This window comes from Hetaerina americana, unplaced genomic scaffold (assembly GCF_022747635.1).
Source record: "Hetaerina americana unplaced genomic scaffold, ioHetAmer1.1.p SCAF_1, whole genome shotgun sequence".
Taxonomy (NCBI): Eukaryota; Metazoa; Arthropoda; class Insecta; order Odonata; family Calopterygidae; genus Hetaerina; species Hetaerina americana.
Genome location: NW_027286069.1, coordinates 13,731,783 through 13,759,548, shown reverse-complemented (window position 1 = coordinate 13,759,548; position 27,766 = coordinate 13,731,783). Strand labels below are relative to the sequence as shown.

The 27,766-nt window shown below is 35.9% G+C and overlaps 1 protein-coding gene across 4 annotated transcripts in view; it reads left to right on the top strand.

Annotated features, from left to right (window-relative positions):
- Positions 1–1,541: 1,541 nt before the first annotated feature.
- LOC139688542 (E3 ubiquitin-protein ligase MARCHF6) overlaps positions 1,542–27,766 on the top strand; it is a 30,067-nt gene continuing 3,842 nt past the window's right edge. Inside the window, exons 1-13 of one of the 4 annotated variants that reach the window (XM_071586098.1) lie at positions 1,542–1,673; positions 2,085–2,288; positions 3,086–3,312; positions 7,554–7,841; positions 8,668–9,097; positions 12,481–12,643; positions 12,736–12,902; positions 17,242–17,388; positions 21,770–21,965; positions 22,051–22,377; positions 22,975–23,202; positions 24,320–24,494; positions 27,213–27,522. In XM_071586098.1, the coding sequence (XP_071442199.1) occupies positions 2,125–2,288; positions 3,086–3,312; positions 7,554–7,841; positions 8,668–9,097; positions 12,481–12,643; positions 12,736–12,902; positions 17,242–17,388; positions 21,770–21,965; positions 22,051–22,377; positions 22,975–23,202; positions 24,320–24,494; positions 27,213–27,522 (2,822 nt within the window). In that variant the 5' untranslated portion in view covers positions 1,542–1,673; positions 2,085–2,124. Of the gene's footprint in view, positions 1,986–2,084; positions 2,289–3,085; positions 3,313–7,553; positions 7,842–8,667; positions 9,098–12,480; positions 12,644–12,735; positions 12,903–17,241; positions 17,389–21,769; positions 21,966–22,050; positions 22,378–22,974; positions 23,203–24,319; positions 24,495–27,212; positions 27,523–27,766 lie in introns of all 4 variants that reach the window. The other 3 variants (XM_071586089.1, XM_071586106.1, XM_071586080.1) reach the window with 3 other exon arrangements.

The following is a 27,766-nucleotide window of genomic DNA, read 5'->3' as shown; positions in this document are numbered from 1 at the left end:
GATGTACACCCCGTCCGCAATGAAGAACGTTTATCCATTTCCCAGAAATATTAACCTATACCAAGTTTAATGAAACTCTTGGAGACTATTTTTACATTATTGTTCAATTTCCAGAATATATATCACACCATAATATTCTTGATTCACAACATAGCTTCTGCAAACGAAATTCCGCAATAACTGCCAATCTCACTTACAGAAATTTGTTAAGTAATAAATTGTAAACATTTTGTGACTTCGGTATCCTTTGATACTATTAATGATACATTGCTCTTCTTCGTGGGGGAGAGGAAGGCGAGGTGGAGTAACTTGCCAGTAATAAATATTTGAGCTACACCGCAATGCTCTCATCTGGACATTTTAATACACGATCGGCACAAAAATGAAGACCTATGAACCATACCCTCGTATATTTTGCGCTGTGCCATAATAACCAAAGAAAAACCTAACGTCTAATCTAACAATTTTCATTCAAACTTACTTAAGGTAATCTTAACATACAAATAAAAAATTATCACCTCACTCTCACGATAAGGACCCAATCATACTAGAATTGTAATCTGGTGTAGCAATTTGATAACGAACTGAGGTTCGGTGTTTCCAGCCGCCCGACGGTAAACAATGGAAAAACAACACCTCCATTCCTACACGGCTGAATTAGAAAGGTTTCTATCAGCGTTGTTCGTCTCGCCATAGGCGTTGCGGTCATGTAATCTAATATGGCTGCCGTCATGGTTGGTTTTCAATCAAAATTGGTACCACGGTGTTTAATGTACATATGCATTTGTGCTCTCTTTCGTTTACCGCAGAAACATAGAATGAGTGAAACGCCGAAATTATTAACAAGTTGCAGGAACGATAGTATAATTTAATAAAACCAGTCATGCTGAGATGTTATAATTCATTAATGGAAAAAGTAATTTTCCAATCATTTGCCGATTCGATAAGTAAAATTTTAAAACGTATGTATATAATATGCACACACACATTAACAGTGTTACAGACAATTGGAAGAACGTGGGTGGAAAATATTAACACAATATTAATTTAGTGCGCGTACGGACTGGTCCGTGTGGAACAGATTCATGCATAGTTGTACAACAACATTAGGTTATATTTTGTGTAATGGTCCCGTAATGTAATAAGCGATTACTGCGATCGAAGATGATTAAAAGCCTTTATATGTGATAAAATGGCACATTAATGTACTTTTCAGAGATGAGTGAATACTAAATTTTCAATATATTCAATGAGCGCATAAAACGGCTTGCAATTATAACAGTAAAATGCTTGTATTTTTGAAACAACATGCTGGAAACTCGGATACAGTAAAAAACGTGTTGACACGACAGCGTTAACCTGCCTCGAAAGAGAGCGCATTGGAGATTCGCAATGATACAGTCACCTGTTTTCATACAAGGAGAGATATCTCCATACAAGCTGGCAACTCAGCGAGATAATCAGGTATGACGTCACACCTATCCGAAAGAAAACAGAGTATAAATATATCGAATGTGCGGGTACATCGATATTTTCAGCGATTTGGGCCGTGCAGATCGATTTGGGAACTTTCTCGTAATAATTTTGGAGAATGTGGAAATAACTCGTTACCCGTAGTATTTTAATCCATGGTAGAAAACGCAGATTGTTTTTAGGCACGATATTTTGCCGAGGTATTTGTCTATGACAACGCATGTATCACCGCTTAATAATTGTGTATGTTATGGCGTATTCTTGTATATGGCCTGTGACCCTGCTGTATTTATTGTAGACGTATAGTAATTCGGGTGAAAGTTATAATTTTTGGTGGTACAAGGGATCATTGATAATGTGAGTTATAATTATTTGGCGTAAAGTGGATTTTTCACGCGTATTATCTAAACAGCCGTTTTTCTGTTATTGGCGTATTGTAGTACCGCTAGTACATTTAAGGTTGACATTACTTTGTAAATAAAGTGCATCACACACTGTGATCTCTTGATAAGGTAATAGTTGAATAGTATTGTTAGTACGATTGGATGGTCCGTCATTGTAAGGTTGGGATGGATTACATTCTGAAAAATCTCTTTTGTCCTCTTTATCAGTTGTAGCATATGGGTAATGTATTTTAAATAAAACTGAAGAATGGACGAAGACTTAGGAAAGGACGGTGCCAATGGCAATGGAAGTGGGGATATATGCCGTGTTTGTCGGTGTGAAGGAACGAATGATAGACCTCTCTTTCATCCGTGCTTGTGTGCAGGAAGTATAAAATTCATTCACCAGGAGTGCCTTGTGCAATGGATGCGGTAAGTGACATTTTTAAATTGTTTGATATTTAAAGGAAGACGTTTTGATGATTTAATGTGACTGTATTTAGGGGCATTCCAATACAGGCAACGTGACGATGTTAATTATACCCATTCCACGTTATGAAACGTCTGTGTGGGTTATTCCTCTGAGATATTTCGCGAGTATAGGAAATCATCCACCGTAGCTCAACTTTGGCATAGATATCTCATAAATCCGCACAACCATGTAGTCAGAGCTCTTTAGACAAGACGATGCTCAGATTACAATATTGTTGTTAATCTTTCAAATTTACGCAACGTATCTTTTCAATGGCCACTTTGAATTATGATGATGATAGTGCTAGTGGAATATCATTATTCATGTCCTTGGTTGCATGAATAGTATAATAATATGGTTTGTAATTTTAATTTGCTTATGCGCTTGATATAAGTTTTTTGGTAAGTTTCCTTCAAATTCGCATTATACTTAGCATTCTGTAATTAAAATCGTAATGGATATATTGATTCATTTTCTCAAATATTGTTCTTGTTATTTTATTTTTCTTGAAGTTATTATAATCCTCAGTTCTGAAAAAAGTGGGGGTGTTGAGAACCCAGAATGTATTGGGGTTGCGTTATAGAATAAATGCATAATACATTTTTAGGGTTAGAAAAAAACAGATAAACATTGAAATTCCCAAGAGAAGGACGGCCCTTACATGTTAACTCAAAATTATGTCTTAGTCTAAAGAATTTGAAAATGCACTCTTTCAATGACATGCTCACCTGATTTTTATACTTCCTGTCTTTTACAGATACAGCCGTAAAGAATTTTGTGAGCTATGTGGCTACCTCTTTTCCTTCACTCCTATTTATGCTGCTGATATGCCTGGTCGACTTCCACTCAAGGATGTCATATCAGGACTTGCAGGCAGTGTTGCATGTGCAGCTAAGCATTGGTTGCATTACTCATTGGTGGCCCTAGCATGGCTAGGCTTTGTCCCTCTCACAGCTTATCGGGTTTATAGGTGTTTGTTTACTGGTTAGTAAAATTTCTTATCTTTCTTATAGATTTGAGAAAATAAAATGATATAAATGACAGTGAAGTCTACTCTTTTTATGTTGCCTGTTTCAGGGAATGGAATGTTGTTTCAGGATTTATGTGATTTGGGGTAACCTAAAACCCTAGGCCTTACATATTGGCAGTAAAAGTTTGTGATATATTCAAGCCATGTGTAGTTCGATTCCCCTAATTATTATTCCTAATTTGATATTTCTAAAAATGATATTTACTTGCAAGTAAGGGTGAGAGAAAAAATTACGCAGGTATCATTCTATTGCAGTATTTAACAAACATACCATTTTTTAACCATTTGAGACAGGAACTAGTATGAAAGAACATTTGCAAATAATAAAATAGTAACCATTGAAGGTTTCATGCAATATCTGGCCTGCTATATTAAGTATCTGCATTTCAACTGATAGTGTTGTTAAGATTTTCTAAGGGGAGAGGTGTTCTCAATTTCAATTCACCCTTGCTCTGTTTCCAATGATTGTTTTTTCCTTAAATATGTGTATATAGTATAGTTGGGAAGTGGGAGACCAGGGGTTGAGCATTAGACTACTGACCATTGGGCCTGGGTTCAATTCCGGGGCAAGGCTCTTTGAGCATGTTCAGCATCACCCGAGCTGTGTGATTTTTTGGTTACCATAGCCGGCAGAGGGAAAGGAACTGGGCCACCTACCCTGATGCGTGAATTTCACATGTTGTTGGGCTTAGTATTGGGTGAACTCTACCATTAACTACCGATCCAACCTTCAGGTTGATAACTGTGTTTATTAATTTTTTATGGTATATGCATGTAAAGTACATGTGAAATGCTACATATGCCTGGGTGAAGGATATATTATGCTGGATGTCAATGATACAGAAGATTTTCCAATTTTACTTTAAACAATTTTATCTCACAGTGAATTCTCAATAATAGCTCTCCACATTTAAACAACCTGCATACTGGACACCTACAATGTCCATATAATGAATATGAAATAGCTCTAGTCTATATTTTTGTTAGAAGTTGAGTGTGCATTGACGTTTACGAGATGAATCATTAGATTATTTATTTAAAGTTCTTATGGTACTAGCGTGATCACCCTGGAGTTTCCCTGGTGTAAATACAGACTGATCATAATTTAGTATGTAGTGTAGCATCCAATTCTAAAGATAAGGCACGGAAGGTGGTTTAGGAATGGAATATAGAAGCATTAACTGGATTGACAAGGAAGAATATCTTCAGGCTGTAAATAAAATCTTGAGTAATGGAAAGGAGCTAACTGCTATAGAGAAAAAATGGGGCTACATCAAAAAAGGAATATCGATAGCCACAGTAGAAACTGTAGGAACTGCTAATGGAAAAGGACAAGAAGACCATGGGTTATAGATGGAATGATTATAAAGGAAGATGATGGAAGAATGTAAACACAGAGTTTGGTAGAAGGAAGTATAAATAGTTAAATAATAAATTGAGATGGGTAACAAATAGAGGTAAAGAAGCATGGTGGAAAATGCAGTGTGGGGATAATACAAGTTTACAGAGAAACAGTTAATTTGCTGCAGGTGCTGTAAAAGGTTAAAACTCTTTCAGGAAATAAGAAGGGAAAATCTGTGTTTACAGTCAGAGATAAGCTGGGTAAATATTTGTTGAACCTGGAAATATCGAAGTTTGATGGGAAGAATGTGTAGAAGAAATGTGTGGTAAAGAACTCAGGACAGTTGGGTTAGATATGGGAAGAGAATATGGCATAGATGAAGATAACTTGGGCCCAGGATTACTGAATGGTGAGATAGGAAGGGCATTAAGGGAAATGAAGTCCAATAAGGCCATCGGGGTGAAAACATCCCGGCAGAATTGCTGAATGGTTTAGGAAAACGTGGACTGAAGAGTCTATATTTACAGATTCAGAAACTTTGAGGAAGGAATTTGGCTGGTAGACTTCGTGAGATCAGTGTTAGATCCTCGTCCAAAAAAGTAAAGGGTACATCATTTGAGGACTACAGAACAATAAGTTTGATTATGTTTCCACATGCAGCTAAACTGGTTCTGAGGATAGTCAACAAGAGGATGCAGAGGAGGGTAAATGATTACTTAGGGGATGATCAGTTTGAGTTCAGGATGGGCAGAGGCACATGTGATGCCATTGCATTGATGAGGGTCCTTATAGAGAGGAACATAGAATGCAATTAGGAGGTATTCGCCTGTTTCATAGATTTAGAAAAGGCTTTTGATGGAGTGAATTTGGGAAAACTAATGTGCATATTACATAAAATAGGAATAGATTGAAGAGATAGGAGACTGATTTGCAACCTGTACAAGGTCTGTCCAAAAAGTATCGCGAATTTTGAATTTCCACTGGTTACATGTATTTGATTTTTTTATGACGTTATGTATGGTAGTTATGTCTCTCCCTTATGCCAAAAAGTTCGGCCATTTTGAATGTTCCGTTAATTGTTGACAGCTATTTTGCTGGGATGTGTTTTGGCTTGTCTTTGATTTTTGCCTGTTCCAAAAAATGGATCTAAGAATCTATGTCAAATTTTGTGTAAAAAACAAAATTAAGTGCGCGCATGCATTCCGAATGTTGACTGTGGCATATGGAGAAGCGCCCTTGGACCTAAGCAATGGCTGATGCAAATGATGGTGGTGCAAAATGTTCTCAGAGGGCTGAGAAGATAGGAACCTCGCACAATAAGAATCATTTGTTCCGAAATCTTTCTCGAAAAGCAAAACACTCATTAAACGGAGGAATTTTTCCCATACAAATAAATTCAATAATGTGTTCCATGTCAAAAAATAAATAATATTCATGATTTATTCAAAGAAAATTGTGCAAAAATTGTTTAGGATCATGAATGATCTTCCACTTCTATTGTGTAGTGAACCAACTTCAAATTTGATTTGTGGATAAAAAATGGTCTTCAATAATTAGTTTGTTATCTATGACACAATCGTAATTCTTTTTTACTAGAAAGCTTTCTAGAGACATGTGTCTTTTGAATGCTTCAGAATTTTGTTCACAAGAAACTTAAAAAAAAGACCTATCTTGTCACAATCAAAAACAGTTATTGAGACCTTAGAATCTATAAGCTTGCAGTCACTGATGAAATTCTCGGCTACCTTTAATTTCGAGCTCACTCCTTCATCATTCCTCACAATGTTGTGAATGCCGGTTCTTCTTTTAAAATTTTCAGACCACTCATGGCTTCCCTTCAATACTAGTTTTTTGGCCATTGATGATCATGGCATTTTCTTTACAATAGCTGTGGAAATCACTCTAGTCTTCTCACAAATGATATTCTCGATAATAGTATTGCCTTGTAATTTCTTTTTGTTTATCCATTATGAGAAGCAACCTTTGAACATCATTGAGAACATGTAACTGTTGTGTTCTTTTCACTCCCTTTAAAGCATCTATCTCCTTAAACCTGTCCTTGTCCTTGAGAATGGTGCAAATCATTGATGTCGATCAATTTCATGTAACTGATTGATCAGCCAAACTCACACCTTGTTCTCACTCTTCATTGAATTAAGTTTTCATATCTACGATTATATTAATTATCTTATGACCGTTTTCTTCAGGCTTTTACTTCTGGGACTTTTTTTCAAGGGTTATCAAACCTTTCCCAAAAAAATCACAAATAATGTTTGAACACAAGTTTGGAAAAATGTGTGAACCCTGGTGACACCAAGATGCTAAGTGCTTAACAGAAACTGAAGCAGCAGGCACACAATAATTGTGGAAATCCCTCTCTCCTTGTCACTTGTTTTGGGGAAAGGTGCTTGCTATTAAAGTCATTTTTTGAAAAATAATTTTTCTCATCATGTGTATTACTCATTGTGTGAGATACTTTTTAAGTTTGACTCCACTGTACTTACTGCCTGATTTATCATATCTATTTTCTAGGGGTTATGTAACCAAGATTTTATATCAATCTATGTATACTTCAGTATGTCAATTATGTAGTGTTTCATTTGATAATTCAGTGAAATATCTGTTAAAGACTGTTTAGTGCTTATGTCAGGGCTGTTCTAAGTGCTATTTTGTGAGGTCACCAATTTGTTGCCAACAGTATTGGGTACATATTTCACCCAAACAAAATATATGAAAATAGTACATCTGTTGATGTAAGTGCTGTTCATGAAATAATGTATGCTTTATTTTGTGTCTTAAAAGTGATGTTGTTGTTAAATATTTTAGTTGCCTAAATATATTCATCTCTTTTAGGATCCGTCAGCTCCATACTGACCCTCCCACTGGATCTCTTGTCAATGGAAAATGTGGGATCTGATGTGCTGCATGGCTTTTTTGTTGTGAGTTGCACTCTTGTTGCTTTCATCGGACTGGTGTGGCTCAGAGAGCAAATCCTTCATGGTGGGGGACCTGATTGGATGGATGGTGGCGCAGTACCTGCAGCACCTCCAGATCCTGCTCCACCAGACCCTGCACAGGCACCTGCTGATCAAGGAGATGTTGGGAATCCATTGGAGGCAGAAATACCCCCAGAGGATGGAGGTACATAATTCTTATCTCTTGATGTGGATTCTGCCACTGTGTTGAAATTGTCTTAAGGCTAAAGTCATGCTGGTGTCGTCATATTTTGATGCTGCTCACAGTTTCTGTGACATGTTCACAAATGCTGAATTTCCATTTCCTGGATCTTTCTTATCTATCACTCTGGAAGTTCTTTTTTAGATTAATTGAGCCACCCTGATACCATAGACATGTTTTCTTACAAATCTAAATTCTTTGTCCAATGCAAAAGGGTACCATGCACATTTTTCATGTACATGCAATGTTTGAAAGAATATTAATTACAGGAAAAGGTTGTGATTTACAGAGGGATAAAATACTTACACACAATACACACAAATACTTTTGTGTCATGTTAGCTGAGTAACGTAATTTTAAGGGAAGACTGCTGCTAATAGTACTGTGAAGTAAAACCTTAATAAAGCCAATCACTTGGAACTAGATTAATCAATTTTATGTAAACGTTTATACTATCATAAAGTTTACCTTAATTTAAAAAAGGTGCCGTTTTCATGGACAAACTAAACTTTAGGCATTATAATATTGATATAAGATAGAAAACTTCTTTGTAAGACCCATCCTTTCTGCAGTTTCCTCTTGATGTATTCGTTTATTTGATTTTTTTCCATTCATTTCGAGTTTTCATTTTTATTAGACTTTTTGTCATGACCGATTGATGCAATTCTGACATCATTATACAAAGTTATGGTGCCATTCCGTAACTGTTGTATACATGAGTATTTGTGTGTTTGTGGTATGTTACAGAGAGTAATGTGTGTGCTAAAATCATGTGTAATATTTATTACAGAAAACAACAACAACCCTAATAATAATAACAACAACAACAATAATAATGTAAATAACAATCTTCCTGAGGAACTGGTGGAGGATGTTGTAGGCCGGGATGGTGAGGGTGCTGCACTTGCCCCGGCTGCAGATGAAGAGGTAGAAGTGGATGAGGGTGCGGGGGTGGTGGGTGAGGGAGGGGAGGTTGGCCGGGAGGGGGGCGTGGAAGGAGATGGATTGGGAGGGGGTGCAGGACAGGCAGCGGGTGAATGGAATCACTTGGAGTGGGAGAGGGCTGCCGAAGAGCTGACGTGGGAGAGACTCCTTGGCCTGGATGGCTCCCTCATGTTCCTTGAGCATGTGTTCTGGGTCGTCTCCCTGAACACACTCTTTGTCCTCGTGTTTGCATTTTGCCCCTACCATGTTGGCCATTTTGCTGTTGTTGCATTAAGGTAATTATAATTTATCAGTTACCATATCTCTCGTTTTAACTACGAGGGTGATCTGAAAAGTTCCCGGCATGATGAAAATGGCAATTTATGTTTTCATAAAAGTTTTACTTTCCAACATAATTGCCTTTAATGTTAATGCATTTAATCCAGTGGTGTTCCAATGTCATTCTCTCATCTCTATTGTGTTCTTCTGGAAGTGCTGCAAAGTATTTGTCTACAATCACAATCACTTCTTGATTGAACGGAAACCTTCGACCATCAAGGAAACTTTCGAGTTTTTGGGAGAACCGAAAGTCTAAGGGAGTCAAATTCGGGGAATATGGTGGATGTGCCAGCACTGCATAGTGCACATCCCTCAATTTTTCCATTGCCAAGACACTATTGTGGGCAGGTGCATCAGCCTGATGGAAAACAATTATTTTTCTCTGCAAGTTTGGTCTGCTTTCATGAATTTTTGCTTCCAGTTTAATGAGAAAGTTAGGATACTACTCTCAATTTATTATTTTGCCTTTTTTGAGATAGTCCACGAGCAGAATTCCTTTTGCATCCTAAAAAACTGATACCATGACCTTTTATGCCAATGGCACTTTACCTTCTTTACCTTCTTTGCAGCAGCAGAACTGGTCTCCAACCACTGCATGGTTTGTTGTTTTTATTCTGGCGTGTAACGGCAATACATGTTACATCCATTGTCACATACCAATGCAGAAAATCACTTGTGTTTTTTGTAAAGTCTGCCAAGTACAGTTTGGAAAGTATCATCCAAAAGTGTTTTTGATCCACTGTGAGCATCAGTGACACCCATCTTGCACAAACCTTTCTCATGTTCTATACCTTGTGTAAAATGTAACCAAAGAATTTTCTTGATATCCCTACAGTAGAAGCGATTTCATGCCATTTCATATGCTGGTCTTCCAAAGTCATATCATGTACTTTTTCCAGGATTTCCAGTGTGGTAGCACTTTTCGAACGTCCTTCACGTGGATCATCTTGAAGGCTTTCATAGCCGAATATAAACTCATTCACCCATTTCTTCATGGAGAAAATTGAACTAGTCTCCATACACATTTACTATCCAATCATGAAATTCGGATGGCATTAAACTTTCTTTTACAAAGAATTTCATCACTGCACAATACTTGATATTTTCCATTTCTACTCATGCTTAGCAAATAATTCAAAGGACTGCCTGCTACGTACAGCAGATGGAATAGCTGGCAACTTTATGATGACTTCTCATGATTAAGAGGGAAAAAAATCATGCAAATAGTAATGCCATCTATGGGCTAGGCCGAGAGCTTTTCAGACCACTTTTGTAGTTTCTTGGTTTGAGTAATATAACTCACTTCCTATGGAGCTCATTAAAAATGACCTTTCCGATATTCAATGAAATGTTAGCGTTCTATTAAGATACTGGTAGTAGTTTCATGTAGTCATAATTATAGACTAAGGCATAAGCGCAATAGAAACAAATTATCATGAAATCTAGGGAACCAACCCAAATGTTTCATGCAAGAAGAATTTCATGCTAACAATTTTCTGCGTACTTATTTTATTCACAATATAATTTCAAAGGTTGAAAAAGATTCTTATTACAATGTATTCAACGCAAATGTATTAAGGGGAAACTTCCATTCGAAATATCTGCTTCTCTATGCATAATGTATTTGTATGATTTTTTCCAACCAGAACACTGCTTAATTTTAAATGTGTCATTTCATGGGGGTAATTAAAAGAGGTAGGTTTTTTCAGCTTAAAAAATGTCTTTTGCTGAAAAGCCTTCTAACAATTTAGGTGAGGTAGAAGTTGTCTTTGCCGTGACCTCAAATCATGGGAAACATTCCCAGACTTGCCAGAATACTTTTTCATTCCCCACTTTGAACTGCTCCAGCTATCCTGGATATTACGTGTATTAAATTCTTTACTATAAAGCCTAAGTGTCAGCCTTTGCTTTTGTCACAGAACCAGACCAGAAATTGAGGTGCTCTGGTCTTGCACTAGGCCTTTTACACTGGTGTTTGATGTTCATGGATGTTCATATTGAGTACGGCTATTATCTTTTTTACTATTTTATAATTGTTTGCAAAGTAGAATTTGCTTTTCCAAAATCTTAGTAGTAACATCTAAGTGTAATATCACTTAGTGAAATTACATCTTCAGTATGCTGTTTATTAGCAATTATAGATGAACTGCTAATATTTTACTGATTAAAAATTCACAATTAAAGATAATCCCAAGAAAGTTGTTGTGAGAGGATTCTTTTAAAATCCACATCACTCCGAGTCAAATGAGTGTGCAGGATAGGAAAAGAACAGGAAAAAAATTTTTAAGAAAGTTCTTAAACTTGAGGGTCAGGTGAAGTCAGGGTAAAACAATCATCAAGGGAACTTTTAAGACTTGTCAGTCCTCCTCTTTACTGAAAGGGTGGAAGTTACTGAAATTTGTTTTTAGCGAATGAAAGTTATGTTGGCACCCCACCTCTTATAATAATTTGTTTTACTCCCTGCTTTGTGTACCCATTACTTGTGTTTGCATAGAGTATGATGGCACTGTACTGCCAGTGGTCCAATCTGTTGATAGGAGAGGGGTAAGGAGAAGTGAAATTGTGTGATTTGGTTTGTTAATGGAAAATCTCAATAGGGTTTACGGTTAAGGTTTGAGAGAAATTGCTCTTAAAACTAGTGGTTTGGGAAAACAAGCAAAAAATATTATTTCATGCTATTTGAAGAATTTTCTTAGGGAGCAAAAAAATATTTTTGTAATTACCATTGTTTCACGTTTACTATTACCATGATTTCCTGTAAAATGAATAAATACATGCTGAAAATTATCGGAGCCAAAATGAACTGTGCTTACATTTAGTGCTTGTTGATATATGCTGATCGGTTTTCATTGTGATTGGTTTCTGTTGCAGAGGACAAGTTTATTCATTTCATGACCATAGGGTGAGAATTTCCGTGAAGGAAATCAGTCCTTATAAAATAAGGGGGTCATGTCAACCTGTTAATTTTATTGCTCATTTTGTTCCTAAATAATATAATTTAAATTATTTTCCTCATGAATATATATGCATTAAAAATGTCACTTTTTGTTAGTGTTTCTGTGTTTTTCTTTGAATGGTAATTGGGGTACTATACAAAAATGAGTGTAACACTGTTATTTGAGGCTTTATCTATGATGAAAATGTGTCTAAATTCAGGGAAAAAATTGAAATTCATTATAAATATAATCTCCTAAGTTTTGAATAAGGCATTTTCACTAACCCTTGACTGTTTGTTGATAGTCTTACTGTAAATATATTAGCCTGATCTGGGTTTGGAATCATTATTTTCTAACTTTGTGTACAACATGTGTAATAATCAATCAATTTATTTTGGTTTTAGGGCTTCATCATTAGCCGCAGCATCACGTTTCGAGGGCCTGGTAACAACTTTAGTGGGTTATTGTGCCCTTGGCATAGCCTTAGCCCTTCTCCATGCTCTAGCATCAGCATTTAAACTAGCAAGAGCTCGGCATTTGCTTGCTCTGTGCTGTCTTGTAGTCAAGGTGGGGTTAATATAAAAATGTTATTGAATTGTGATCTCTGATCGGTTGAGCTTTTGGTGAGAAAAAATAATTGATTTCGAATCCATTCATAGGTATCCCTGTTATCTGTGGTAGAAATTGGAGTGTTACCACTGGCATGTGGATGGTGGCTGGATGTTTGTTCTTTAGCACTATTTGATGCTGCCCTAAGAGACAGAGAACTTGGATTTCGCCTTGCACCTGGAACTTCCCTATTTCTTCATTGGCTATTTGGAATGATGTAAGTGTTTAACACTGATCATTATATTATTTCAATTATGACCATCTGTAGAATATGTTGTAATTACAGAGAAATGGTGTACATAACCTTGTAAAACATTTTGATCATCAAGGAATCAAAATTGACTTTGGAAGATGTAAGGAACTGAATAAAGTTAAAAGTTAACCATTTTGCATTGCATGGCAAAACGGTCTTACGTAGTCATTCAACTAGTTATCTATTTAGGGGAACTCATCATATCCACTGTAACCAAGTGAAAAGTTGCTCTCTCCTATGTTTTGCGGGGTAACTCCCCAGGTTTTTGCATTAGCACCCCTCTTGCTCCTTATTTTTATCAATGACATCTTTCAGGAATAATATTCCTTTTTTCTGACGATACAAACTTTTTCTGTGTTATCATCAGCAAACATGTTAGACATAGATATATAATTATATACTACCATGTAACATGATCTGAAACTATTGGATGACTGAAAAATGAACTGTATTTGTTAAACTTAAGTATTAATTTTTTGATAAACCAGCTTACAAACTTAGTGCATTGAGTCCGTTTACACTTGAAGGCTCTGCCATCAGTGCATTTAATTGTGTTAAATACTTTGCCTTGTATGTTGATTCAACTTTATCCTGAGAAAACCATGTTTGTTACATTGAAAGTAACAATATGTCCACTTTTGCAGAATCAGCCTCAACTTGTTGTTTCAAGACAATAAGCCAAAAGTGTTTATTGTGCACTGATTAATGGCCACTTATGCGGGGTGATAAACATCTAGGTTTGGTTCAGAAAGGAATGCATTTAATGTATAAAGAGTAGAGAAAAGTGGAGTCCTCCAAATTCTGTTTAGTTCAGACTTCCTAGCACCTACTGTGAAAGTCCATCAGTTAGGTAATACCTAATTGTTAAAATCTATAGTTCAACTTTCTTCAATAATCCATATATTTTAATTGGAGCATAGCCTGTCTCACTCAGATACTGAACTTAATCTAAATTCTTATATGCTTGCCATGGCTCTAGAAATTCCAATGAAAAACATATCATCCGCCACCTTACTCTCTATGGCATTAATACATTGTGTATAATGCAATGTAAATATGATCTGCCTTATGACATGAAATGTATTTATTCTCTTATAATATTTTAAAATAAATGTAAGAATTATCTGTGGTATTTCCTTAAACTTTGTCCTAAATGATTATGTATTACTCCACTCGTAAATTATTTTATTTCTCAGTTATTCAGGCTCTGTTGCATAAACCAGCATATTTGTGTATATTTTCTCTTTGTTATAACTCTGAACAAACAGATTAGTTTACAGTTTATTTTATGACTTCGTTCATGTACAGTTGTAGTGCTCTCTTTTATCTTTAAATTTACACCTCACAGGTTGCTCTAGTTTACTGAGCCTATGTTTGATTGGTCTGAAAGGGTTTATTTATTAGTATTTAAAGTTTGGCTTCCTGCAGTTCCCTCATCACAGGTTGTCAATACAGGGATAGGCTTGTAGCAGCTCTCCAAACTATTCTCTCCCTTGCCAGTCTCTTCATTTCCTCATAGTTCCTCACCCCGAGATTTTTCATCACCTTCGTGTACTCCATCCTAGGCCTTCCTCAGTCATTCTTCCCCTTTTTGTTACATTCAATCATGATCTTTGGTAACATATTATGCCTCTAGTTATGCCCAATCACTGTCTCTCTTCTTCTTTGAAGTGTCCTTAATAGGCTTCTCTCTTCACCCCCTCTTTATAGTAAATCTTCATTTGCTTCGCTTGTTTATATATTTGTATAAATGTAGACTCCATATATTAGTTTTGATGAATTCTTTTTGTATGTCTATTCTAGTACTGTCAGCTATATGTAATTGCTTCTTCTGATAGAAAGGCTTCTTAGGGATAAATAAGCATCATATGGTCCATGTTGTCAAAGGATTTCTCCAGATAAAATAATCTCATGTTGGTTAATCTTTCTGTACCATGTTGTCTATGATTTGTCTGAGGGAAAGAAGAGCTTCCCTAGTCCACATATTTCTTCTAACTTTTAATTGGTCCTCACTCACTCACTTGAAAAAGATGGCACTGCACTTCTTCTCGCAGATTTTTCATCCAGTTTTCTTGGAACTTTTATTTTCCGTCCATGAGTTTTTCACTTTCTCTTCTGTTTGGTCCAGTATTTCATCGGTGGGCCTGCATTTTTCCTTCGAACTACTACTAAGTCCAGTTTTCGTTTCCTGCTATCTTTCTTCAGTTGATCCTGTGTTCATATTTTTCCATTCCCTTTTCCAATTTCTGCTGGCAATTCAACCATGACTCATTTTCCCTCAATGTCCTACTACCGTTTAGTCTTCATCCTCTTCTTCAGCTTTTTGAACTTCGGGTGGCACTACATTATGGTTGCAATTTCTTGTCTCTGACATACATTTATGGAATTTGCACAACATTTTGAAATGAAATAAGTAAATTTGCAATTGCACACACATTTTATTTAGAACTCGACCTTGGTTTTGACTCAAGACGTATCATCAGGTGGTTCTCACAGAAGAAAAATTTGTATGTATACCTTTCTAGTCGATTGGGTTGATGCGGAGGCTAGCATCCTGGCTTCCCACCCTGAGGACCCAGATTCATATCCTGGACGTAACAATCTTTCAGTGGAATCCCGACCGTTACTTGAGGTGCTTTGTGGAGAGCACTTTAAGTAATTGTGCCATCTGGCACAATCACTTAAAGTGCCATTGGTGCCTTTTGTTAAGAGTAGGCAAATGATGATGCTGAGTTTTTCTCCACCCTTCCTCTTTTTCTCCATCTTTCCTCCTTTCCAGTCCATCCCTATTGGCAAAAATGACCTTAGCTGTCAGTCTCCTTCCCTAACACTACTACTACCTTTTGAGAGGGGAAAGGGGGGGGATTGGTCAGAGAGGGAGGGTAATGGGTTAAAGAAATTAAATTGTAGATGGAAAGGAAAGGTAATTACAGCTCTTAGTGTCAAATGTTGGCTGTTGATGGGAATGAGTACCCCTGCTAATTGTCCATGACTGATTATTTATTGGCACACTTTCTTATTTCAAGGGTAATCTCTATATCTAGGTGTCGACCCACCATTGCAACTTAATGACGAACTTGATGCCAAAAGTATTCTTCCCTATGCAGTCCTGATTATTATACTTTATTATAGATATACAGTAGCATTTCCATCTGCCTCCTCTTCCATCCACTCCATTTCCATCCCACTTTCCTTGGCCTTGTTATTTACCCTGGGTCTTCCTAGTTGAAGCTTCTGTTTTTCCTTATATGGTTTATGTTCCTAATTAGTTCATTATTTTAAAGCACTAAATTTTCTTTTTGAAGATGTACCTTGTTACTTACTAGATTGTACTGTAAACATTTTATTATTACTAAAAAAATCGAAATAGAAACTTAATTTTTATTTGTAATTCCTAAGACTTCTCTATGTAGTCGCCGTCCAGAGTTATACATTTCTCCTAGTGTTTCTTGACTTTTCAATGGCCTTTAATTTAAAACTCAGTGGATTGCATCGAAAACCATTGTTCCACTTGTTGAAGGAAGTCATTTTTATTGTCAAATATTCAACCCCACAATGTTTTTTTTTGAGTTTTGGGCATGACAAGCCTCAAAGAAAAGTTATGGAGTTTTCTGATTGATTTGGGTTGGCTACTATGCACTGAGAAATTGGTGCTCAAGTCCCAAAGCCGAATTCCAAACATTAGGCTGAGGGCCACTAAATGACAGACAATGAGCAAGAATTTTATAGAATGGATTTAAAATTAAAATGCTGGATCATGTTTTTCTATCTCCTAGAAAGAGATGATGTAATGAAAAAAATAAACTGGTAACCAGAATATACACTTCTCTTGTCTGTATATTTATTACTTATGTATGTATGTCAAGGATAATATGAAACAACAATTCACCAATTCTCTAGTATATGGGCATAATACTCGACAGAGTGTTGATGTACATTAATTCGGTCTTCTGCTGTGTATAATAAGAGTCCCTTTCATGTGGCCATCAAAATTTTCAACTATAAAGTTGATTGTAAGCATGAAATTGCTCCTTCTAGGGGTTCGTTTTAGAAATATATCAAGCATTTTCTGCTAGATAAATGCTATTGAAGTGGGTAAGAGTTTCTGGAGTCTTTGGAACACTGAAACATCAGATTGTTTGTTCTTTGACATTTCCTCTTTTTACTTTTTGAAGAGCAGTAAATATTATTAATATTATTAACTCCAAAAATGGTTTCCATCTTCATCATGTCATGTATATAGTTTTAATAGTTACTCATTGATTTCTCTAATGAAATATGTATTTTTCATTTCTCCATATAGGTATGTATATTATTTTGCTTCATTTGTCCTCCTATTACGGGAAGTTCTCAGACCTGGGGTGCTGTGGTTTTTGAAAAACCTCAATGATCCAGATTTCAGCCCAATCCGTGAAATGATTCACTTGCCTCTGATTCGTCATGCACGCAGGTAATTGCATGATTTAGTTAACCTTAGTTTGGGTAGGTTGGAAATTTCATGTATTATGACAGCCTGCTTATAAGAAGGTGGTCTCAGTAGCAAAAAGAGGTGTATGTACTTGTTCATTATTTAATTTCATTAGTAATAGTTATCAAAGTAATTACAAAGCGTGGTTTAAAGTTTAAGGTCATTTATTATTATCAGTGAGTTAAAATATCTTCAGTCATTCCTACAAGTAATAATTAGGATTTAGGATATTCCATGCTTGTGAGTATAACTCTCAGAATTCATTAAAGAGGTCACATTGAAGAAAAACACTGAAATGCGATTTATTTAGGTGTTACGAAAATTCTGTCATAATTTTAATTAGTGAAGAGTCAGTTCTACTTTTTTTGTTCTGGTGCTGGCTTATTTCTTAGGTTGGGTCATCAGTTTCAGTTCTGATAGTTCCAGGGAGTGAATAGGTATTGTGCTATCAACAGCTACTATGGTAAACAAAACTTTATACATATGGTTTATGAGAAGTTTCATACTATAACCTACTTCAACGTACAAATCTGTGTATACTTTTTAAGTTTCTAGACAAAAAGGTGATTGTTCAAGATGATTAGATACACATTTACTGCATGTTAAAGTTTTCATATCTTTGTTTCTTTCATTAGATGACTAGATAACTATTAGTTTCCCACATTTTTATGGCACTAGTGTTATGCAGATATTAGTAAAATTTATAGATGAAAGGTGGTTTCAGATATTGTTAAAATACATTACAAACTGTTTTGAAATAAAATGTCCATTAAAAAACTTTTTGGGAGAGAAACCAATCATATCAGCTGTCTTGATTTTGATAAATTTAAATGAATAAGTTTCACAAATTTTGGATTCCATTGAAGGTCATGTTGTTTGAATTGAAAAATTCTGTTCATAAGTTTGGGAGTTAAAATTATACACATAAAAACCATCATCCATTTGAATATACCCAATAGTACCTATTTTAAAACATAGCATAGCCTAATGAAATTCAATGCTATAAAAACAATTGGAATCTGCAGTCATGAAATCATTAGTTTTTCTAAATTGGTAGTTGATTACTTAATTCCTTTCTCCGTATCCACTCAACATATACATATGAGGGTAAGGTGAAAACTTCTTCGCCTGACAATGAAAGACTGGGATTTTCAGTTTAAAAATTATTTTTTCTGCATAATTTTACTTGAGTTCAACACAATTGGTCCAGCGTTTCTCCAACATCAGAATTCCTTCCCGGAAGTGAAAGTTCTGTAAGGCTGTGAAAATATCCATCTATCCAGCTCAACATCTTTATTGGATGCTAAGTGCTTCCCAGAAACAAATTTCTTCAAGTTAGGGAACAGATGAAAGTTAGAGGGTGCTAAATCAGGAGAATAGGGAGGATAGTCAAGCAAATCGTACTCCAAATCCCATAGTTTTCCTATCGCCAACACACCTTTGATGAAAGATGATTTTTTTTCTTCTTCCTGTTTTCTATGCCTTTAGAAAGGTTTTTGACTCAGTTGATTATGTAGTATTATTAAGGAATCTTGAGAAAAATGGAATCTCTGGGATAGCCAAGCAATGATTAAAATCTTTTTCAACAGGAAGATCAGTTAAGTTGTACTCAGCTGAATCAAAATCATTCATAAACTCAAATCCTGTGATGATCATAAGAGATGTTCCCCAAGGATCTATACTGGGTCCCCTACTGTTACCTCCTGATAAAAATTGTGACCCTGGTTGACACTGCTACTGCTCTCTGTCTGTTATGCATTTATTCACAGAAGACTGAAATATGGCATTGCCATGTGGGGGCATTCATATCATTTCATGCACCCTTTAGACTACAAAAATGAGTAGTAAGAATCATAGGAAAAGTTTTATGGACAAGCAGTGGTAGGCCTTACTTTAAAAGGTTTGACATTTTAACTCTTCCGTGTTTGTATATGTTACATACTTTAATCTCTGTGCAGCAAAACAAAGCCATGTTCATTCTAAAACCAATGCTGATGTACATAGGTATAGTACAAGAGGTTGTAACGACTTTAGCATAACTGCCCACAACTCATCCATGTTTGCTAAGAACCCTGGATAATCTGGTGTGAAATTCTTGAAAACACTGCTGAGAAAATTAAGGGATTTAGATAATTTCTTGTTAATTAAGTCAAAACTATATCAATTTCCTATATGAATCCATGTCCCTTTCTCTTGGTAAATGATTTTATTCATAAATAACTCTTGTAAATACTCTTATTACTTCCCCGGACTCCTGCTTTGGGTTTTTACTCTGTACACTTAATTATTTTTTTATTTGAGATGTACGAGGTCTGTTCAAAAAGTATTGCAAAATTTGAAATTTTGCGGGCTACTTATATTTGATTTTCAATTTTTTTGGGCATTATGTTGGTACTTGTCTCTCACTTATGCCAAAAAATTCGGCCATTTTGAATGTTCAGTTAAATGTTGACAGCTGTTTTGCTTGGACGTGTTCTGGCTTTTCATCAATTTTGCCTGTTCCAAAAAATGGACCAAAGAATCTGGATCAAATTTTGTGTGAAAAACAAAATTAAGTGTGCGCATGCATTCCAAATGTTGACACTGGCATATGGAGAAGCTACCTTGGACTGAAGCAACGGCTATCGGTGATACAAAAGGTTCTCAGAGGGCCGAGAATATTTGAACGACAAAGAGCGTGTTGGCTGCCCGAGCACGTCAACAACACACGAAAACATTGATGAAGTGGAGAAAATAGTATTGGCCAATCATCGAATCACTGTTAGAGAAATTGCTGAGGAACTAAATGTATCAATTGGTTCGTGCCATTCGATTTTTAACAATGAAATGGGAATGAAATGCATACCATGAAATTCGTACCACAATTGCTCAATTTTGACGGAAAACAGCAACGCATTAACTTTGCTAATGAGGTGTTGGACTCTGTCAGCGATGACCCAAATTTGCTCCAGAGGGTCATACCTGGTGATGAATCGTGGGTTTATGGTTATGACGTGGAAACTAAAGCTCAATCATCCCAATGGAAGCTGCAGCACGAGCCAAGACTGAAAAAAGCGCGCCAAGTTTGGTCGAATGTAAAAGTTTTGCTTACAGTTTTCTTTGATTGCAGGAGCATGGTGCATGATGAGTTCTTGCCACAGGGTAGAACGGTAAATAAGTAGTATTACCTGCAAGTTATGCGCAATATACATGAAGCAATCCACTACAAACGCCCGTATTTATGGAAAACAAAAATTGACTTTTGCACCATGACAACACCTCTGCTCACGCATCGTTAGTGGTGCGCAAATTTTTGGCCAAAAACAACATACTGATGATGCTGCTGCCATCATATTCCTCAGATCTGGCCCCCAGTGACTTTTCCTTGTTCCTGAAACTGAAGAGCCCCATGAAAGACTATGCTACGCTATGATTGATGAGATAAAGACTGCATCGAAGGAGGAGAGCTGAACTAGATCATAAAAAATTATTTTTTGAAGTGTTTCAAGGATTGGAAAAAACGTTGGCATAAGTGTATAATATCTAATGGGGATTACTTTAAAGGGAACAAAATAGATATTCATGAATAAATAAGTATTTTTGAAAAAACGCAAAGTCCTGATACTTTTTGAAAAGACCTCGAATGCTGACTCTGTAATATCTACTCTCTGGGGTCTGCAAAGAATATGTGCTGACAATGTGATGTGTTCCATACTTGTTACCAATATGTCTTATAAGAACCAATAAACATTGTTATTATGTATATGTGTGTGCTACTAGTTCCTTATATATTTTAAAAAGTTTTTCAATTTTTTTTGGTTCGTACCATAATATTTTTTCTCTTTTCTTTATTATATTTGTGGTCGTTTGTCTCAAAATTTATAATGCCATTAGTTTTTGCAATAAACAAATATCGGAAAATATTGATCTAGATGGTTTTCCTAGTGCTCTACAGATCTTAATTTAATTTTTTATCATACAAAAATTGGTATCTTTAATTTATACACAAACTTCATTTTACGACCTAATTCAAACTAAAGGCCACCCTTTCGCCTGAATAAAAACCTCTATCTATCTATCTAAAACTATGTCATAATAAGCACATTATTTGTGGATTCAACAAAGATAAAACTCAATTCTCAGGTATAAATGTAATCTTGCATGGCATAAGTCCTCAAATGATTGATTTTTGTTTGCCTAAAGTATTTTTTGCTCTAAAACTGAGCTCTATATCATGATATTTCTTTAAAAAATATTTTTGGTGTTAGAATAACTTATTGTCATCATCTCTATAAAGATGTGTTAGAATAGTATATATATTGCACATGTATATGTGTATATATAGGTAAATTTGGGAGTGATTGACTGATTTTTTCAATTCTAGGCTTATTGCGTCAGCTGTGATTTTTGGTACAGTGGTCCTCCTGATGTTATGGCTCCCTGTCCAGCTTTTACGAACCTTGTTTCCTTCATTTCTCCCTTACACTGTATCCATCAGTGCGACTGATCATCCTGGATCACATCCAGGAAATGGAGAACTTTCCTTAGAACTTCTCCTTCTTCAGGTCAGCATTATAAAAGTTAGTTCTTTTGAAATTCCAAAATGCTTTGTTGGAAAAAAATTACACCACCCTGTGTAATTCACTGAATCTTTGTCTAAATCAGGTGGTTCTCCCAGCGATACTTGAACAGTCACATGCACGGGTCTGGTTAAAGAGCATAGTGAGAGCATGGTGCCTGGGTGCGTCTTGGCTATTAGGTCTTCACTCATACCTCCTGGGTGATCCAAAAGAAGGCCCAGAGGCAACTCCGGCAGCACCCCAACAAGAAGAAAGGCCGGAAGCAGGAAATGGAGACCAGGTCAATGAAGAAAGAAATGTTGGTGAGGAAGAAGTTGTTGCTAATGGAGTTGAAATTGAGGCTGGAGATGAACCAGTCATTCCACCCGCTCAACCACAACCATTTGGTCTAGGTCTTGGGGTTGCACACCAGGTGAGTGAAGGTTGCTTCATTTGGGTTATTAATTTTTCTTTTAAACTTTACAGCTTAGTGCAACAATTAACTGGTAATAAATCAATTCATATTTATAATGAATATACCTGTGACTTTCACATTCATTATTCAACTATCCTTCCCAAAAATAGTTCTGTTGAGTATTTTTAAACTTCCTACTCTGTCAAGTTACTTAAGTGCATCATAAAGCAAACACGTTTCTGCTCTCCATTTTTCACAAATTATTGCTTCAAAAGCTTGCTCATAAATCTACTTTTTTAAATCACTTGTATGTGTGTATGAAATAAAGCTGTGAGTAAGATTCTCACTCTTGAAGCCACATACATATTGAGTCTAATCTTTTAAAGGAGAAAAAACATGAAATGGTAATTTAAATAGGAAACTGTGAGAATGTTTTAAGGTAACTTATTTAAAACCCTTAAACAATGCACTTAATCCTTAATATTCTAACCCCTATCAATGCTCCCAATATTCTCATTTTGTATGAATGTTTGGATCTTAGGTTAGCCATATATGTTATATCAATATTTTTTCAAGGCATCAACTCAGGTTTCCATTACATTGTTATATCCACAGGCACTTCTGCAAAGGGAAGGACCACCAAATGTGGGGGTGCAAGTATATGTTCGTCCTGCCTTCTTTCCACTTCGCTTGGCAGCATTACTGTTGCTACTTTGTATTAGTCTGGTGTTTGCCAGTGTAGTTGCTCTTACTTTGCCTGTTTGGCTTGGACGTAAGGCTACAGCTCTGTGGCTTCTTCCTCCTGCCACTGCCACCACATTGCCCACCAATGCACCTGGAAAGGTATATTTTGCTTTAATAGTTTTTAATATGTATATGGGCCAAATTATTTTTTTGGGCTAAATGTTTGGAAGTTACAAATTTCTCTGATATAAGCTAACTTTTCTTTCTCCATCACTAAGTGTCTAGGTTAAATATGCATAAGTATATGATAACTAAGATTTTGAGTTTTTCACTGAGAAACTTTTGAGGCCAATGACTTTTGAAAATACTTGTCTATACCCTTTATTGATAGATTACATTGAAGAGTACATGACATTATGTACATCACTTTAGTTTTATCAGGGCTGGATCACACATTAGGCTGGTCCAATATTTAATTAAGTTTAAAAGGTTTAAGTCTCAACCCTGATTATGGTTCCTTTCAGGAAAAAAATAAATCGCCAGAAGATTCAAAGTAGAATAGAGCAACATTTTGAGGTCAGACATAACGGAAAACCTTTTCATTAACTGTAGACAAAAAGTCAACTGCTTAGCCAAATTTGTAAGTCTCTGAGCTTAAATGTCTCTCGGAAAAATAATCACAAGACTTCCTAGTTCAAGTTCTGTCAAAACTTTGCATAGACTATTGATCATGCTTCCAAGAAGACTAAAATAATGCAATATAATAGTTTAATTTGCCAGTACATATTAATTGATCTGTGATAAAAACCTCCCAAGCTACTTTCCATATGTTTAAGGTAACCATAGAAATTCAGATTGCCACAGGGTGCCTAGACCTGCCTTGATCAATATGATATCATGCATCTTGCTAATCATGTATTGTAAATTATTTTGAAGACTTGCCAGTTTAGCTGCAAAAGTGCGATACGCAACCTTCAAATATTGTTCAATTTTTTTCCTTTGATTCTGTTGATTGTTCCCTTAATTGAGCCATATTCAGGGTTGCCTCATGAATATATCAATTTTTGTGTTGGAGCAATGCAATATCACTTTGGCATAGGTTTAACCTGAATAGATTTCTAAAGAATGAGTACAGAAATGAACGAAGTTCGCATAATTAACTATTGGTGATGTTATTTATGATACTTACCATTGTATGTAAAGTCTAAATAATATATTTGCTGTATTTTTCAACAGTATTACTATGGATTGTACAATTTTTCTTAATTTTTTCAAGGTTCATGAACTCTACACTGCTGCTTGTGGCTTATATGTGTGCTGGGCTGTAGCTCGAGCAGGTGGTCTTCTAGCAGGACTGGCTCTGGCTCAGGGTCGTATAGCCATTTTGCCCAGGATACGTACCTGCCTTTTTATTGCAGCTCGTTCGGCAGTGGCTTGCATCTTGTTGCTAGGTACGAGTTAATTATAGTACAACTTGAAATCCTTGTAATTATTACATGGGCCATTCAATAAGTCCTTAAGAAAAAGTATAAAATCATTATCTTGGGTAATTTTTTTTTTTATTTTTCAGCATAAAATCTTTATAGATGGATACACTTTTCCTAGCATTTCTCCAACTTTTTAAGCTATTCATTCAGTACGGTTTCAGAAGGTCCTCAAAAATTGACCGCAAGATTGCGAATTTTTTGTTCAAAATTGAAATACTGTACTTGTGATATGCCTGTGGCCTCTACCATAACGTGAAATTTCATTTGTCAGTCAGTCAAAACCATATCGTGGATTTTGTCAATCATTTCAGGGGAATTCACTTCTACTGAACAATGTTCATCATTTGTGGGTATAGGGCCATGTTGAAATTCATTTACCTAATTGCAAACAGTCACAAACACGTGAGCAGATGTTTCATGCACTTCATCCAACTTAGCTTTGATTCTTTTTGGTTGTTAAACCTTTTAAATAGAATTATTTGATCGCTGTAGGAAACCTTTTTGTCATTTGTAAATTGTTTTTGTTCTAAAAGAGCAAAATGTTAATCAATTGACTATGAAAATGAAACTACGTGATGGATGTACCTGAAACTTTTAAAGCAGTCTAGTGAGAGATGATGCTTACTGAAAGCAAACCTTTTCCAATACAATGAGTCCCTTGGATTTTCTAAGGAATATTGAATGGCCCATATAATATTGTATTATCAGTACCATTCCTTTACTGTCTGGTATGGTATTGTCAGTCATTCATGGTTTCGTCTACACTGGAAAATATTCTTGTTATTGATAATTGGTCATGGAACACGGTTCATGTATTTATTTTCAATGATTAGAGGACGTAAGGTCTGTCCAGAAGAAATTAAGCAATGTAGCTGGCAAGCTGGAAATTTTGCTGTTACTTGAACTGCCCTGTTGAAATAAAATTGTGGCTGTTGTTCACTATGTTGTCAATGTGACAAGAAAGCACCAGCCTCTTAAATGTGAGGGTGATGTCGTTAGGGTTTATTTCGTCCAGGGTTTGTTTATTGGAAGGGCAAATTTTATTATGAGGTTGCTTCTCTTGATTATACAATTTTACTTGGGTGTGATGAAGCATTGAAGAAGAAAGGACGTAATGAGAACACAGGCTATTTGTGTAAAAAGAACTAGGGCATAAATTAAACATGTTCACATATCCCTGTTCATATCATGTTCACCCTTGTCCCTTAATATCCAGCAATATTTGTTGAACACCAAACTTTCCACATTTGGCCCCTGAAGATTTTCTCTTATTGCTACAGTGTAAGTCCATTTTTAATGCTCCCTGATTTCAGTTTAGAGAAGATAATAAGGTTAACAATCTTGCATAATGTATTCCAAGACCCAGGTCTTTAATAGAAAAACATTGGGAGTGATATATTAACTATAGGAGTACTTTGAATGAGACAAGGCTGATTTGTTTGTGAGTTAGTAATTACAAAAGTCCACTAACTCTTTGGACAAACTTTGTGATTGTGGCAACAGTAGAAAGATGAAAAATACTTACATGATATTATGAAAGTACTTATTGGAATGGAGTTATTGCTAAACATTTAACTCAACTAGTGCGGTGGTATCTCCATGCATAGTTACATTGATATCAAAATGTTAAAAAGACTTGACTGTTCTGATGACAATCTGACTAGTTATTTTTTTAATTTTCCTAGTTCTTGTTAAAATATTGAGCAGGTTAAAGGAAAATGTCGTTTCAAGTTTATCTCATGGTAAATAAGTAATCATAAAGATCATAGAATGTTCGATGTGACTGATGTAGTGAAGCCATTCCATAGAGGGAGAATAGTGTTTTTAGAAATCAACGGTTTAAAAATATCTACTTTAATAAGATTGCATTGTCAATTCAATGAATTATCATTATGTACTCATGAATCACTATGCATATGAAAAATGGCATGCATTTTATTTCTCCTCGTGTCGTGAAGCAAAGTATAGGTAATGTGATCATGAATAGAAAAATATTAACAAGCCTCATATCTCTTTCTAATTCAAATGTGATTTTAACTTGGCCAAAGAGCTGTCTTATCTGATGAGGTGGGCATTATTTGAGTGCTAATAACAAACAGATTTCCATAGATGAAGGATACCTGGGATTGAAACATATTGCACCCAACATCTGTGATTACTCTTTTACTTAAGTAAAATGCAGAGAGTTTAATTCTGACGGCAAATTAGTAATGAACTGAAAAAAATTTGTTCCGCACTGATGATGTCGTTTTGGCCAAACACTAGGGGCAGTCAAATGAAAACCGAACACCCACCATAACACAGTCTGCTAGAAGCTAGCTTTTTACTTTTCAATGCTGCCAGCACTGTGGTAGGAGAACTGCATAGTGACAACTTGATGCACAGACTGCTTGTTGTAGCAGGTGTTCGATTTCATTTGACTTCACCTCATAAGCCGCTCTGTGGACAAATTGTATGTGTACTATAAAAATCAGAAATTGTGGACTATCTGTTGTTTTTATGTGTGATACCCAAACTTGCTGCAGTGATCCCATCAGAGGCTTCTCTTTTCTAAACACAGCTCAAATCATGTGTTGCTGCTGTGTTGAATTTCCATGAACACACTGTTGTAGTTCATATAAAACTGTTTTCAGCTGTTTATTTTACATTTTTTTAAAGATCAATTTCAAATTGTCTTTGCAGGAGTTTTCCCACTTATGTTTGGACTATTGCTGGAAGTTGTTGTAGTCGTTCCACTAAGAGTGCCCCTGAACCAAACTCCACTGCTGTTTGTGTGGCAGGATTGGGCTCTGGGTGTCCTGTACACCAAAATTGCAGTGGCTCTGGTTATGATTCTCGGACCACCTGATTGGTGGCTTCGTAGAGCTCTTGAAAGAGCTTACAGGGATGGGATCCATGATCTCTCCTTGTCATTTATTGTGTTAGAACTAGCTGCTCCTTTACTGATGGCGTTAGGACTGGCTTTGGCTGTACCGTATGCAATTGCACATGGGTAAGTCTTGTGTCGACCAGGCATTTTGGGTGGAGGTATTAAAATTGTGTATTTGTAAAAAGATACTCTATTTTAGATTTAAATGATGAAATAAATCCCGTCACCATCATTTAAAAATCAGTTTTTGTTTCTGAGGTCTCCATTGACTTATCACTACTTCGTTTTTTTTTCATTAAATACTTGATTTTGTGTCTGTAACCTTTTTTTATTTTAAGGCATGTGGCTACAGGTAACTTGACTTATG